The 16020-nt window shown below is 46.9% G+C and overlaps 1 protein-coding gene across 1 annotated transcript in view; it reads right to left on the bottom strand.

Annotated features, from left to right (window-relative positions):
* mdn1 (midasin AAA ATPase 1) overlaps positions 1-16020 on the bottom strand; it is a 97976-nt gene that overhangs the window by 73022 nt on the left and 8934 nt on the right. The window contains exons 6-15 of the mRNA XM_080490977.1: positions 15074-15283; positions 13911-14042; positions 13719-13822; positions 8214-8328; positions 7676-7860; positions 3038-3119; positions 2853-2948; positions 1185-1297; positions 349-497; positions 196-256 (exon numbers count right to left, since the gene is read on the bottom strand). Coding sequence (XP_080347103.1) covers positions 196-256; positions 349-497; positions 1185-1297; positions 2853-2948; positions 3038-3119; positions 7676-7860; positions 8214-8328; positions 13719-13822; positions 13911-14042; positions 15074-15283 — 1247 coding nt within the window. The remainder of the gene's footprint in view (positions 1-195; positions 257-348; positions 498-1184; positions 1298-2852; positions 2949-3037; positions 3120-7675; positions 7861-8213; positions 8329-13718; positions 13823-13910; positions 14043-15073; positions 15284-16020) is intronic.

Consider the following 16020-nt stretch of genomic DNA (forward strand, 5'->3'; position numbering starts at 1 on the left):
ACCAACATTCAAAGCACTGTGACCACTGTAGGTTTTGCTTTACAAAGTGTGGCTCTGCTGTGTGTCTGTGTAGAGTGTACAGCGAGTGTACTGTGTGTAATATACAGTGTGTAGCGTGTACATTATGTAGTGTTGTGTACAGATGTGTACAGTATATACAGTGTGCAGAGTGTAACTGTGTTTGCAGTGTCTCACCCTCCCAGCAGGTCTGCCGTGTCACTCTGCTGGTTCATGTTCACCACCTTCAGTCGGTGTCCTGCAGCCAGCAAACACACCACATGTAGAGAGCTTTAGGGAGACTGCACCACGGACCACCACCACCGGGGGGGGGGGGGGGGGGGGGCTCACCTGTGACACCGGCCAGGTGCTGCACGGTGGACGTCTTTCCCGTTCCCGTCTCTCCCACCAGCAGCACGGACTCTCCCTTCGCCACACATACAGCGAGCTGCTCCAGCAGCACAGAGGACGGCTGCGTGGCCGCGAAGGTCTGGTGAGCCCTAAGAGCATCAGGAACAAACGTAGAACCAGCTTACACTCACACAAGGCACCATCTCAACATTACTCATCACATTATTCATATCATAATAATAATAATGGCTTGCATTTACATAGAGCTTTTGTCGAGGCGACTCAAAACGCATACAGAAACCATTATTCATTCACACCAGTGGTGCTAAGCTACGCTGTAGCCCCAGCTGCCCTGGCTGCCATTTCACGCCTACAGCCCGTCCGACCACCAACATGCATGCACCATTCACACAAGGCAATGTGGGTAATGTACCTTGCCCAAGGACACGTGGACAATGACTTGGATTCAAACTGCCAACCCATCAGTTATTGGACGACCCACTACCACTGAGACCAGGGGTGTTCTGGCTGATTATAAAGGTGTTGGCAGACCTGAGCTTCTGTGATCCAGACCTTCAGCCAGCAGCAGCCTCCTTTCTCAATGCTAACAGTTAGCCTCGCTGGCCAATTGTCACTCGTTCATATGGGCTGTGGGGCCTGATGGGAATATTTAGGGACGCCCTGGTGACTTTGTTAACCCCACTGCTGTGTGCGATCGAAGCAGCCTCGGGGGGTGGGGGATGGGGGACAAGTGGAGCCGAGTGGGGGTCAGTGCTGACATTGATGTGCGGTGGAGGGGTGTCGAGTGGGTAACGGGGTGAGGACGTCCCACTTACACACTCAGCTGCACCGCTTCAGTCTGCTTGCGAGGCAGCGTCACTCTGCCCACAGTCACCTCCAGATCACCTACTCTCACCCCGGGATGGTACAGCTGGCACTGGTGTTGCACCTGCAACCGACAGAGAGAACAGACGGACAGAAACAAAATGGAACCAGGAATCAAACTCACTGCAAAACTTTTAGCATAAAACATGTAGCATTGTGACTCCAGAGCAGCAAAGTATCGAGTGGAAAAATATTAAGGCAGAAAGTTTCACTTTAAAAAGTTTCCTGACGGCTGATTGAGAAAGTAAAAGTCATTAGTTTTACTTTGTAAAGCTGAATTTAACGACCACAGAAGTAATTCTGCAGTAAAACAGCAGGTTGCCATGTTGGCTGACCAGGAGCCACCAAACTGCTAAAGCTGGAGGAAATACTGCTAAAATATTAATCTATCCTCTTTCTCTCTTTCCCTGGCTCTCCTGTACACTGTGTGTGTGTGTGTGTGTGTGTGTGTGTGTGTGTGTGTGTGTGTGTGTGTGTGTGTGTGTGTGTGTGTGTGTGTGTGTGTGTGTGTGTGTGTGTGTGTGTGTGTGTGTGTGTGTGTGTGTGTGTGTGTGTGTGTGTGTGTGTGTGTGTGTGTGTATTACAATATATTATTGTCAATTAGTTCATGTAATAAGTTTACAACTTTGTTTCTAGAAATATTAATATTCCCAAAGTGGTGGAGCTGCACTCTAACATAACCCAGACTGATGTTAGATGATTATTAATTAATTAATTTATGTTTTTATTATTTTGCTGATCTTGGAGAGAAACTGTTTCACAAAAGCTAAAAGGAGGTTATAAAAATAGTCTTTGAATTTAAATATAGTCTGTGTGTTGAGTCGACATTAATTCTGTGGTTTTCCCTGAATAAATAGCCATTACAAGCTTCAGTATTGAGTAGAACAAACAATGTGATTAATCCCAATTACAGAAAATTGTGCACTTAATTGGTTAATTGTTTTAATCGATTGACAGATTGAAGTTTTTACTTGCCCTTTGTGAGGTTTTTTTTTATCATTTTAGCCATTTTCACAATTCTTTATCCACTATTACATTGGCTACTTCTTTTATTTTTGATATTGATGATCTATAATTAAGAACTGCTTTGAATTTATTCTATGTTTAGTCACGCATTACCGTTTTAGCTGTGTTTTAGCTATGATAACCAATTGTAGATATTTTTATCTACTATTCAGATTTTAGCAGGCACTGGCCTGCTTGCAAGTACCAAGGTAAACTACAGATAACTATCACCAAAGAGCCGACAAATCGGTGTGCAGGGACAGGTTATAACTGCCTCTACATTTAAAAAGGGATTTTCAAAACATGTCATGGATTTTTTTTCACAGAAATGTGGAATAAGCATGTTGTCGTAATCAATATGCTAAAAATCTGTTTTAGTAGCAATTTCATCTAAAAAGTAGCATCTTTTAAAAGTGCTATATGAATGAAATGAATTATTATTATTGTCATTATTATTATTATTATTATTATTATTATTATTATTATTAGATCTGTTCTCATTGTGAGTCCTTTATCTAAAACAGTTACGTCATGTGTTGTGTTTTTTAAATGTTCCCGGCCATGAAGACCCTCCGGTTAAACCTGGATAAAGGAATGAGGCATTGCTCCAGTACCTTTTCCTTGGAGATGTTGAGTTTGCTCCCGATGACCTCGGCCATACGAAGTCGACTTTCTGAACGGGACAACATGGCTGTGAAGCAGTCGAGAGCCTGAAGGACAAAAAACACATCTCTCTTCATTTTCTCCCGAGAAACTAGGAGAACGTTTCTGACCACAGCTCTGGACCAAAGGAGCAAACCTCTTGGAAGACATTCTGCGCCGTGGCCGACGAGGCACCATCGAAGTCCACGCTGATCCGATTGCACCACTTCAGGAGGTCCCTGCAGAGGAGCAGAACCAGACACCTATAAGAACCTTCAAGGTTTGAACTCCACCAGCAGCAGAACCAGAACCACAGAGAGGTTCCAGTGGTTTCTTCTGGTGGTTCTAGCTATTCCAGTCTTATTTCCCACACTCTGCTGGAGTGGTTCACTTCCTACCTCTCTGGCCACACTCAGCTCACTCAACTTAAATCCTGTAAGTCCATCAATTTCTCCGTCACCACAGAGGTGCCCCAGGGCTCTGTCCTGGGGCCCTTCCTTTTCATTATTTACCTCCTTCCCCTCTGGAATATCTTTCACAAATTTAACTTACATTTCCACTGCTATGCGGATGACACCCAGCTCTACCTCACCAGTAAGCCCTCATCCACACTCCCACGCACCTCCCTCACTGATTGTGTTTCTGAAGTACAAACGGCAATAAGACTGAGATCCTTCTCATTGGCACCAAGTCCACTTTATCCAAAACCAGCAGCTTCTCCATCAACGTAAACAACTCCTCCGTTTCACCCTCCCCCAAGGATAAGACTCTGGGTGCCATCCTCGACAGCACTCTATCATTTCAATCTCACATCAATAACATTACCCTGGCTGCCTACTTCCATCTACAAAACAACCCCTCCCTCTCCCCCTCCCCGCCGCCATCCCAATCCACAGCCTCGTCACTTCCCGCCTGGATTACTGTAACTCTCTTTGGCCTCCCTCACAAATCCCTCCATAAACTGCAACTGGTCCAGAATTCATCATCACTCGGACTCCCTCCACCCACCACACCACTCCCGTCCTCCAACAGCTCCACTGGCTCCCGGTTAAGTTCCGTATTCAATTTAAAATCCTTCTGTTCCATTCACAACCTCGCCCCTCCATATCTGTCTGATCTCCCCCACATTTTCACTCCCTCCTGTTCCCTCAGATCCTCTTCCTCCTTTCACCTCTCTGTCTCCTCCGCCCGTCCCTCCACCAAGGGAAGCAGAGCCTTCAGCCACTCTGTCTTTGGTATTCATTTCTGACTCAACTGAGAAACCTGGACTCATTCCCTCACTTCAAATCAGAACTCAAAACAGATCTTTTAAAAACAGCTTATTCCATATGATGCCGATTGCCCTGGGTCTTGTGTTGGTTTTACTGTTTATAATGCAATATTTTAACCAACTGTACGGTGTCCTTGAGGGCCAAGAAAGGCACCTTTAAATAAAATGTAATATTATTATTGTTATTAGTTTTACTTATTTCAGCTGTTTATTTGAATTCTTAACACATTTTCGATGTATTTTTCTGTTTAACTTTTTTTTTTTTTTTTTTTAATTGAGCTGTTTACGAAATGTTCCTTTTAATGGAGCATATTCATTGATTCCAATTGTTTTGGTTGTAAAAAGTCAATATGGTGAAGTAATTGTTTGGAGGTTATATTTGTGTAGCTGTGGTTTGCAGAGAGCAGCAGGAGACGATACAGAGAAAACCACATGTGACTCAACAGTCAAAGAACTCTGATCCAGACCATTTCACTCTCATTTGTCTAGAACGTGGAACGTTCTAGACAAACGTAATGATGGAGGATAGGACGGAGGACAAACAGGAGAAACTCTGTGAACCAGACTGGAAAGAGGACACAAGACGGACAACAGGATGGACTCTGTGACCCACACACACATATGTTGACCTGAGGCCTATAGTAGCAGTAATGACATTGATCAGTGAAGCATACGTTCTGTCAGCTCTGTGTTCTATTGGAGCTCGGAAACAAAGAAACCAGGGAACATGGCTCTTCGATCCTCTGCTGGCTCTGCAGTGTGTGTGTGTGTGTGTGTGTGTGTGTGTGTGTGTGTGTGTGTAGCCCAGGTCTTTTACTGAGCTCAATGGTCCAGGACAACCCCCAACGCCCCCATCACTGATTGATCCGCCAACGGGAATTATTCCAAAACATTCCCAAAATAGTTCATCACACGTTTTGGCGGATCAGTCAGGATTACTCAGATTATTTCCAGCCCCATCATTCTGCATCTGCAGTCTGTGGTTGATTTTATATCAAAATAATTAGCTTGTTTTAATTGGAGCGGTTTTACCATATTAATGCCCGGTTCACACGGCAGGATAATGAGGCCGAATTTGGCCCAGATTCTCCTTTCCGACAATCTTAAGGACACTCAGCTCATCATAAGTAATCTTATCAGATAATCCTGCAGTGTGTGGTGTGTTAAGACTGCTCTCGTCTGCTCGGAATGATGTCGGGACCACTCCCATCTCTAATGGGGGATATTCAACATGTTGGATTGTTTTGGCCGAGTTCTCCTGGTGTGATGTCCCCCGAGGGGAAAACCAGCACAAGCCTGTTGACTGTGACGCGTAGCCAATCAGAAAGCCAGGTGACGTAGTGGCGAGGAAACACCGGACCGACAACCATGCTCCCATTGTCTCCACTCCTTTCTTCTTCTTCTTTGAGTTCTTAACGGCGGATGGCGACTCCACTCCTTTGACCAACGTCTCTTCTTTTTAAAACGTGTTTTTTCAGATAAAAACACCACAAACGTTCGCTGACACATCCTCTTCGTCCACCATGTTTGTTGATGTCTGGAATCACGTTTGATCTCGAGGGGTTTTGCGAGATTTCCCTTTTGATGTGGGGATGAAAGTGAAATGGGTTCATGTGTGGTGTGTTGATGCTGCCGTGTGGCTGCACACCACACACTGTACCACCAAAACTGTTAAACCTGGGATTATTTATCGCCGTGTGTGTGTGTGTGTGTGTGTGTGTGGTCTCTTAGGTTTGGGAAATCTGCTGACAAGTTTAAAATCCTTCCATGTGAACCAGGCATTAGCTGCTACAGATTTAATGGTTAACTAGCAGTGCTCCGATCGATGAGCTACTCAACATTATTGGCCGATTTCGTTGACAAAAAGTATGTGATTAGCGAATTCCAATGAATGCCATGCATTGCTGATCACAAAAACGAAAGTTAAGTATGTAACTACGGTTCTATGACTCCTGGATGACCTCCAGAGGCGTGCTTTAAACACTGGATGTTCCATCTCGAGCAGGTCGAGTAATTATATCAACAAAATCACCCGTGATCCCTGGATGGCCCAAAGAGTCTGTATCTACTGGCATCATCAGGTGATCTCTTCCTGTCAAAATCTTCGGAGGATCCTGAGTGACAGGACGCTCTGGCGGTCTTCCAGGATTCATAGAACCCTAGTTACATATGTAACTTTGGTTCTATTTCATCCTTCCAGACCGCCAGAGGCAGTGCTTTAAGCACTAGAAGACTTATACTAGAGAGGTCATGAAGAATCCTCACCTACTCAAGGCCTGGAGCTGTGGACAGTACAGCCACTGCCACAGGCTGGACACCAGCAACATTCACCCTATAGAAATGTCCAAAGGAGCAGGATGAGGACCGGGCAGCTGCAGTACAGCTGTCCTGCAGGGGAACACCCCTCAAGGTGGCCCATGATGCAGCCTTGCCTCTAGCAGAATGGCTCTTTATGCCCTGAGGCACCAGGATGCTCAGTGCACGAAAGGGATGCTGAATGACCTCCACTACTCAGTGAGACAGTCTCTGTTTAGAAAGCGTTGTCCCCCTTCTACAGCCTCCATGGCAGACGAAAAGGCTGTCTGTTGTTCGCAGGATAGCCGTCGCCTCCATGTATGCCTTAAGCGCCCGCAGAGGGCACAACAGTGATGATGACTCGTCCTTCCCCCCCGAGGAGCCCGGAGGACTGAAGGCAGCCACTCGATAGGCTGGTTCATATGAGGGGGTAATCGCTTGGGCAAAAATGAAGGATTTGGCCTGAGACTCACCCCAGAGCCGTCCACCTTCCAGCGCAGACATGCCTGGCTCACTGACTGAGGATGCAGCTCCCCCACACGTTTTGCTGTTGCCACAGCAAGAAGGAAGGCTGTCTTGAGAGACACCCACTTTAAATCAGTGTGTCCAAGCGGCTCAAAGGGCGGCTGGGACAGCGACTGAAGGACAACTTGCAAGTCCCATGATGGCAGCTCCTGGACCCGGTGTGGTCTGAGCCTCCGAGTCCCTTTCAGAAACTGCTTGACCAGATAATGTGATCCCACTGACTGGCCATCCACCTTGGCGTGACTGGCCGAGATAGCAGGCAAATACACTCTGAGAATGGAGGTAGTCCTGTTTGTGTCAAACATGGACTGCAGGAAACGCAGTATTGCCACCACTGAAGAGGTCTCTGGCACCTCGTTGTGAGAGTTACACCACTCCACAAACAGCTTCACCTGTTAGCATAGAGCAACCTGGTGGACGGTGCCAGGCAGTTTAAAATTGTGTGGGCAACTGCCCCATCGCAGGACGCCAAAAGTTTTTTTTACAGCCAATCCATTTGATCGGCAGCATAAAACATGATCGGAGCATCTTCACTGTTTATTCAAGTACTGCTGCCAATAAAACTGACAGGAGCGGGAGTGTTGAGTCGCTGTTACATGAAGAAATCTCATTCAGACTTTAAAGCATGGTACCAAAGCTCAGTAGAAACTGTCCTCTTCTGTCTCAGAGCAGCTGTCCAGCTTTAAAATGCAGAATGTTCCTCACCTCAGTGACAGCAATCGGCCCTCCAGAATCAAAGTCCTGTCCTCGGACTTGTGCTGCGGCGGGTTTTTAGCGTTTTGCAGGTTGCTTGTTTCCAGATCAAAGTGGTTCTCCCCGGTCAGCTGACAGTAGATATCCAGCAGACGATCTGACACCAGCGAGAGGCCAGCGAACCTGCTGACCAGAACCTACAGACAGGAGAGCTTTTTAAGAACAGGACTACATATTTTAAGTAAGTCTACATCACCTGACATGTAAAAAACACAGGTGTGTTAATTGGTCAGAGCATAAAGCTCAAAGCACGTCAGATTTTTGAATCACGAATCACTTAAATAATCTGAAAGTCCAGAAATAGGACATCTCAATATGCTGATGATGTGGACCTATTAAGTACACAGAGAACAGAAAGTGGCTCTTTCACCGTTCTTCTGATCAAATAGATTTTAGAATCCAGTCTTTACTTTTTAGGACCTGGTGACTGAATGAAAACATACCTTGCATTTAGTTGCTACTCGTTGGATGGATATATATCCTCACTAACCTTCTTCAGCTCTTCTCTGGTCATGTTAAACATTTGGAGCTTGGTCCAGTATTTGTCCAGCAGTGCTGCATGAGAGTTCTGTGGTCTGTGCCAGCTTCCTCCACTGTAAAACATCCTGTAGGACAGAGACAGACACCACGTCCTGTTAGTTGTGCCTGGGAAGTGGCCACATTGTTTTAACTCATCAGTTCACCATAAAGTTATGTTTTCATTAGGCCTGATGCGATCCAGATTTTTCACTTTCGATACAGATATGGCCGCCTTGAGTATCTGTCCATACCAATACCTGTGCACATTTATGTGTCACTGTCTCTCTCTTATGCTGTCTGGCAACACAAGTTTCTATCTTTACTTATTTTGTTCCCCTAGAACAGGGGTCGGCAACCCGCGGCTCTATGGTCCCTCTGCTGCGGCTCCTTGAGCCTCGGTCCCACTGCAGTACATCCCTGAGCGCTGCTCCCAGTGTGTTCTGTTCAGTGGGAAATGGGGCCAAATGGCTCTTTGAGTGTTGAATGTTAGAAATGGCTTGATCCAGTTATATTACTCAAACAACATACACTTCTCCATAATATAGTCTACAAGTCCCACAACATGAGAACAGGAGCAATCATTTAATGGAATCTTCCATGGCTGAACATCTATGGCAGGGGTGCCCAACCCTGGTCCTGGAGGACCCTTATCCTGCATGTTTTAGCTCCTCTGTGCTTCAGCATACTTGAATCTAATGATGACATCATCACCAAGGTTGTGAAAAAGCCCAATAACAAGCCCCTCATTGCAATCAGATGTGCTGCACCTGGGAGACAGCTAAAACATGCAAGACAGGTGGCCTTGAGGACCGAGGTTGGAGACCCCTGATCTATGGTGAAAGTTTCACCAAACAGACCGACAAAAAAATATACGTCAATGATCCTTTGCATACATAAAAACGGACCCATATATTACTAACCAATGGGTTAACTTTGAACATCAGCATAGACTAAAATGAATAAAACATGAATTAAAAACAAATCTTGAAACAATACAAGACACTTTTCTTTCGTAGTGAGAAACCGTAACCTAACCTGCCAACAATAAGATAGTGAAATGCAGTTTGAGAGCCACGGCTCCGCGATCGTGGATTAAATCATCTCGCTCCCTCGGATTATTAACTTGAGGGAGTGCCTTATTATCTCGTTCACACGTGTTATTATTATTTTTTTCTCTATAACCACTCCGGGGCTCCGGAGTTCCAACATCCAGTTAAAATCGTGCGTCTCAGAAGCGGGTAAAACACAGCCGCCCAGTACCTCACGTGACCACGAAAAGCGTCTTTCCATCGTCACGGCAATGAGCTGCTGCGAGTGGCCAAGGGACGTCACGCTATCCCAGAGAGATCTCGCCGAACGTCTCTAGTGGTCGCGTGGGTCATTGCAGTCTCTCGATGTACCGGCGCTTGGTTGACTCTGGAGTTATTGCATCGCCCGGCGCCCTCTAGCGGCTGTTACGGTCATCACACTGACCTCCCAACGTCTGCCTCCCCCGGGTGGACATTCGAGGTCATTACACCCATTCACACTCACACGCTCACTCTTTCACTCTCACACACACTTTTGCTGTTTAGTAGATTAGAGCTCCTTGTTCGATGACGTTTGATACTTGGATGTGTTGATTTATGAAATGATTTCAGAATTATTTATGAATTAATGAATTTTTGTTAATAGAAGACTCCCGGCGTAACTGGTAATATATCCCTGTAAACACCATGTTCTGATTTGGAGTCTTGTTTTGAACGGCGCATTACAGCTACGGTTTAGATTCGGCGGTGAAATGAGTGGTTCTCAACCCAAAATGAGCAACACTCAAAGTTGTCCAGTTACACGTGGCGGTGCTGCTTCTTTAGTCAGCAAACTTGCTAAGATGGCAGCAACGGCGGCTTCGAACGAAGCCCCCGAGACTTTATCAAAGAGCCAGCTGGTATCGGAACTGGAGAAACAACGGGCCTCGCTCCGGGAAGACATTAATCCTGGACTCGGTAAAACCTTTACAGACTTCGATGAACTACTGCGAAGAAGCAAGCCGCTTTCTTTTTTTTTTTTTTTTTTTGCCCTTGTCCTGTTCGGCAGCTTGGGCCAACAATATGATGTGATTGAGAGCCTTCGGAGTCAGAACAGATTTTGGTCTTGCAACAGGGAGAGACCTGGAGTCTCCTCCTGTTGCCTTCTCCGTCAGAAGATGGCATGGCTGCCGTACACGACCAGGGGGGAACGCTCAAAGAGAGAGAGAAGAGAAGAGAGAGAAGAGAAAAGAGAGAAAAAGGTTGAGGGAGGAGGGAGGAGGGGGGAGGGGGATAACATACAATATCCTTGTTGTGCTACATATATTATTTGCAGTTATCACACTGATCCAAATATTTTCCAACTGTTTTTGGATTAAACCAGCCTGAGCTGCTCTATCTAGACAGTAACATGATTTCTTAGATTAACCAGCCTGAGCTGCTCTATCTAGACAGTAACATGATTTCTTAGATTAACCAGCCTGAGCAGCTCTATCTAGACAGCAACGTGAAGCAGGAACATGAATTAACAAAGAAGCAACAACAAAAGAAGAACATGATTTTTAAAGTTTGAGCAAATGATGACAGAGAACAAGCAACTTCAGAAGCACCTTTAGTGAGGAGTGGAAGTGTGTGTGTGTGTGTGTGTGGGGGTGTGTGTGTGTGTGTGTGTGTGTGTGTGTGTGTGTGTGTGTGTGTGTGGTTTGTCCACTGGGTGGGACCGGAACTGCTGTGGGGGGACCCGTGGCGAGACCCCGGGGTCCGAGGCCATCGGGCCCGGACACCGCCACCCCGGCAGACGGAAGCCCCCCAGGCCCGGGGAGACCCCAGCGAACCACCCCAGAGAGCCACGTCCCCGCCCAAAAAGCACCCGACGGAGAATGCAGAGAGGAATCCCCCCCAGGCAAGAGGGGCCCACAAGAGAAGGATAAAGGGCACAGGGCCCCAGGCCCCGACCCAAGCCGCCAAGCCGAGAAAAGGCCGGAGCAGGGCCCCCGGGCCGAGCGGGTCGAGAGCCCCCCCAACCCCGGAGGCGAGTCCTGCCGCACCCCCGGGAACAGGCCCACCCACCGCCCCCCCCCCAACCCGGCAAGGCAGAGACGGCCCCAGCCGCCGCGCCCCGGACCAGCCCCGCCCCCAGACCCAGGAAAGCGAAGGCCGGCGCAGGCCCCGGTCGGAGGACAGTCAACTCTACACCCCCAGGAGCCTCATATCCCACCCGCCCCATGATCCTCCCCCGCAAGCAAGCCGCTTTCAACAAAGTCAAACAAGCCCTTTACAAGAAAGGAGTCAAGTTTAGGCTGCTGTTTCCTGCTCGCCTGAAAGTTACATATAAAGAATGAATCGTTCACCTTTGAGACTCCGGAGGAGGCGCAGGCATTTTACAACCAGTTGCCTCAGTACATACAAACAGACCAGTCTACCGCACTTTCCCTTTATAGAGGAACTAGGCAGGGCTCCCCTCTTCCCCCCTCTTGTTTGCCCTAGCCATTGAGCCTCTAGCTATCTGGCTACGTCAGGAAGATGCATTTGAGGGCAAAACTCGAGCAGGAAAAGTTCACAAGCTATCGTTATATGCCGACGATCTCCTCTTGTACCTATCCAAACCTGCTACTTCTCTACCCGTGGTTCTCAATATCCTTGACAAATTTGGGTTCTATTGTGGTTATAAACTGAATCTCAACAAGAGCGTAATTCTTCCCATCAAGACTGCAGCCAAAAATATACCCCAGATGTTTTTTTCCTTTCAAACATGCCTCGGCTGGATTTAGATATTTGAGGGTGTTTATTACTAATTCAATTGATCAACTTTTCTCACACATTTCTCTCCCCTCCTTGAAAGATGTAAGCTTGATTTTGATAGATTGTCTAACCTTCCATTATCCTGAGTGGGCAGAGTTAAGTTTTTATAAAAGTTTTCACATATCCCCACATTGATCGAGTGATCTAATAAAACACTTCTTAATAAGTTCTTTCCTATGAGGCATCAGGAGATCAGTATTACAGCTCCTCAAAATGCTTGGCGGCCTGGCTCTGCCTAATTTCTTGCATTATTACTGGTCTTGTAATATCCATAAACTGTTATACTGGTTTAACGACATACCTGATGAGAGCTGCCCCACTTGGATTAATATGGAACCAACGTCTTCGAAACTATCGATTCACTCTTTGGTTTGCTCTCAACTCCCTTTAACTGCTTCCATCTTCACCTCAAACCCAGAGATCACAAACTCCATTAGAATTTGGATTCAAATGAGGAAAAGCCTGGGCCTCCATAGAGCCTCGGACCTCGCCCCCATTGTGAACAACCACCTTTTTCAACCTTCTTGCAATGATTAACCTTTAAGTCTTGGTGTGACGAAGGGATAACTAAATTTAAAGACCTGTATGATCAAGGGAATTTTATGTCCTTCAATGACCTTCAAAAAAAATTAGATTTATCTAAATCCCACTGATTTAGTTTTGTTTCAGTTAAGGCATTCTATTTGTAACCAGAAACCGAAATTCCCCAGTCGCCCCCCTGAAGCCGTTGTATCATTGATATGCTCTTGACCATTGTGCACTGATAATTGCTCTCCTGTGGGTGGTACACGAGGGTGCGAGGGAGGGAAGAAGAGATCTGAGGTAAAGAAAAAACAAAAAGGAAGTGTTGTTTTTTAACTTAAACCTTTTTTCCAAACGAGACTGATATTTTGGTATTAGCTATTTCCATATGGTGGTGCCCCTATTATTATTAATAAATAAATAACGAATTTATTTTTTATTAGATTATCTAGTTTTTATATCACCTTCCCGTGGGCTCACCACCTGCAGGAAGGTTCTTAATTGGTGCATTGTGATCTGGGTGACAGTGTTCAGACTGTCACCCCCGCGACCCGGAAATGGATAAGCGGAAGAAAATGAATGAATGAAAAAAAGATTATATTTTTATTTTTGATAATTTAACTTTAAGTAATTACTCAATTACTTGAGGAGTTGTTAATGACTAAGTGTGTTTACTTCCATTAATAATTTTAAATATTCATAAAATTACTTCCAGTGATTTATTATTTCCAGTAATCTATTACTTACAGTAGTTTAATGCTAATAACCAACCATAAATTCCAACAGTGATGACATTAAATGTATGAGATGAATCTGGCTTTGATTCTCCACCTCACCTTTTGGCCTGCCAGCTCCACCGTCTCCGAAACATGCATGCGCAAAGTCCAAAGTTGGCGTACAGATACGCACGTTCTCCCGCAAAAGTAATTTTTTTTATATCACAAACTTTGCGTGGAGGGAAGTTGCGTACGCACCTTTCAGGACCTGTTTTGTGCATAAGCCTTTATACATAAGGCCCCTGGACTTTTGGGGGTGTAATTTGTACCAACGTTCATTTTTCTTCCAGCTCCATTTCGATAGCCTTTCTTTTTATACCTTCCTGACTTGTGGAGATAAAAGAAGCCTTATGTTGCTGATGTTGGTACCTTCTGGTGGCAAAGAACTGGAATCCAGGAGCGATGTCGATGCAGTCCTCCCGTCCCGGAATCATCAGCTTCTTGTTCTCCATTAGAGGCAGCAGCACAGAGATCTGAAACACACCCAGGTTCCAGTTTGTCTCAGAGAACTTTCCACCGAGTCCTCATGGAGAAGCAGCTTGTGCCAGAGCGAGGGCTCACCACGTCCAGAGGAGCGTGGTCAATGTCTTCCAGAAGGATCCACTGGCCTTTAGACACGGCCTGCGTCAGAGCTCCAGGCTGCCACACAAACTTCCCCGGGATGTCGGTGCAGCGGTACATCCCCAACATCATCTGAGAGAGAGAAAGACATATTTACAATCTTAGAAATATTTTTTTATTAAATAATTTCATAATATATATAATTATCAAAATACATACCGACTCGGAAAATTGCCTACTATTCCACTCCCTCATAGTCACAAGGATGTGTTTAGATACCAAAACATGGTACCGTTTGAATTTACATGTATTGGTTGTCAGTACATACAAAAATACAGAATTCAGTACCCATCACTATTGCTTGGGGGGGGGGGGGGGGGGGGGGGGGTTTACATCCCCCCGTTTGATCCGGACCAGAGTTCTCTTCAGGGAGAAACTGTTTCGTTTGAGCAACGTGAACACTCCCACTAACTCTTAACCCGATCTAACAAGAAATCTCTGGTGCTCCTGAAATGCTAGGTCTTGGTTCCTTTACAAAAGATCTTTCTCGCGGGCAGGGTAAGAGGACGGGGCTGAGGACATGACGTAGCGCGCAATGCATTCTGGGTAGTTGACAGACAAACCAAACCGCACACATCGGAAGAATCAGACGCAGAAAGATAAAGTCGATGAGTATCTGGCGGGCAGATGTTGAGTAGTGAGGAAGAAATAGTGAGAAAGGCGCTCGTTGCTATCTGGTCTGAAGACTATATATCGCAGTTGATGGTGGCTATCCAATAGCCACGAGCTAATTAGCCCAGCCACCAGAGGCTAAAGCGGCGGGACTTCCGCTTTCAGTCGGACCAATCAATGAGCTGTGTTTCTTTACTCCCTCTGTGGTCAGTGTTTGTTTTGGGCGACAGCGCCCCCCAACCAGCAGCTGGTTGGGGGACGACAGCGCCCCCAACCAGCTGCTGGTCGTCACGCAATTACAACAATGTCTCAATTACAACTTCCAGTCAGTTTGACGCCGTCTCAAGAGTGAATGTGAACGCCACATAAACCAAATGAAGGTGTGAAAATGCCCCCCGCCCCCCAAATGACCGAAGTCCCGGATTATCTGAACGTGAACGGCGCCTCAAATACATTTATTCCCAATCCCTCCATCCTGAGCTGTTTCTCACCTTGCTGTCGGTCTGATCCCCGAGCTGGACCTTCACCATCTCCGAAGCTTTCGTGTGTCCTGTGATGGCGGCCATGAACTCCACCAGCGCCGTTTTCCCACAGCCGATTGGACCCTCAAGCAGCACGGGCTTCTGGGAAGCCACAGCCAGAGCCAGCCGGCGAAGGTTCCTGCTCGTGGACTCCACCAACACCAGATCGTTCACGGCAGTCTGAAAAGCAGACCAGATATGAGGATGAAGAAGAAGAGGCGACGTGAGGAGGAGGAGGAAGAGGTGTGAGGAGGAGGAAGAGGAGACCTGAGGAGGAGGAAGAGGAGGCGTGAGGAGGCTTAAGGAGGAGGAAGAGGAGGTGTGAGGAGGAGGAAGAGGAGACCTGAGGAGGAGGAAGAGGAGGTGTGAGGAGGTGTGAGGAGGAGGAAGAGGAGACCTGAGGAGGAGGAAGAGGAGGCGTGAGGAGGCTTAAGGAGGAGGAAGAGGAGGTGTGAGGAGGCTTAAGGAGGAGGAAGAGGAGGAGTGAGGCGGAGGAAGAGGTGTGAGGAGGAGGAAGAGGTGTGAGGAAGAGGAGACCTGAGGAGGAGGAAGAGGAGGCGTGAGGAGGAAGAGGAGGTGTGAGGAGGAGGAAGAGGTGTGTGGAGGAGGAAGAGGAAGAGGAGGTGTGAGAAGGAGGAAGAGGAGGTGTGTGAGGAGGCGTAAGGAGGAGGAAGAGGAGGTGTGAGGAGGAAGAGGGGGTGTGTGAGGAGGAGGAAGAGGAGGTGTTAGGAGGCGTAAGGAGGAGGAAGAGGAGGTGTGAGGAGGAGGAAGAGGTGTGAGGAGGAGGAAGAGGAAGAGGAGACCTGAGGAAAAGGAAGAGGTGTGAGGAGGCATAAGGAGGAGGAAGAGGAGGTGTGAGGAGGAGGAAGAGGAGGTGTGAGGAGGAGGAAGAGGTGTGTGGAGGAGGAAGAGGAAGA

Source organism: Lipophrys pholis, assembly GCF_963383615.2.
Source record: "Lipophrys pholis genome assembly, chromosome: 21".
NCBI classification, from domain to species: domain Eukaryota; kingdom Metazoa; phylum Chordata; class Actinopteri; order Blenniiformes; family Blenniidae; genus Lipophrys; species Lipophrys pholis.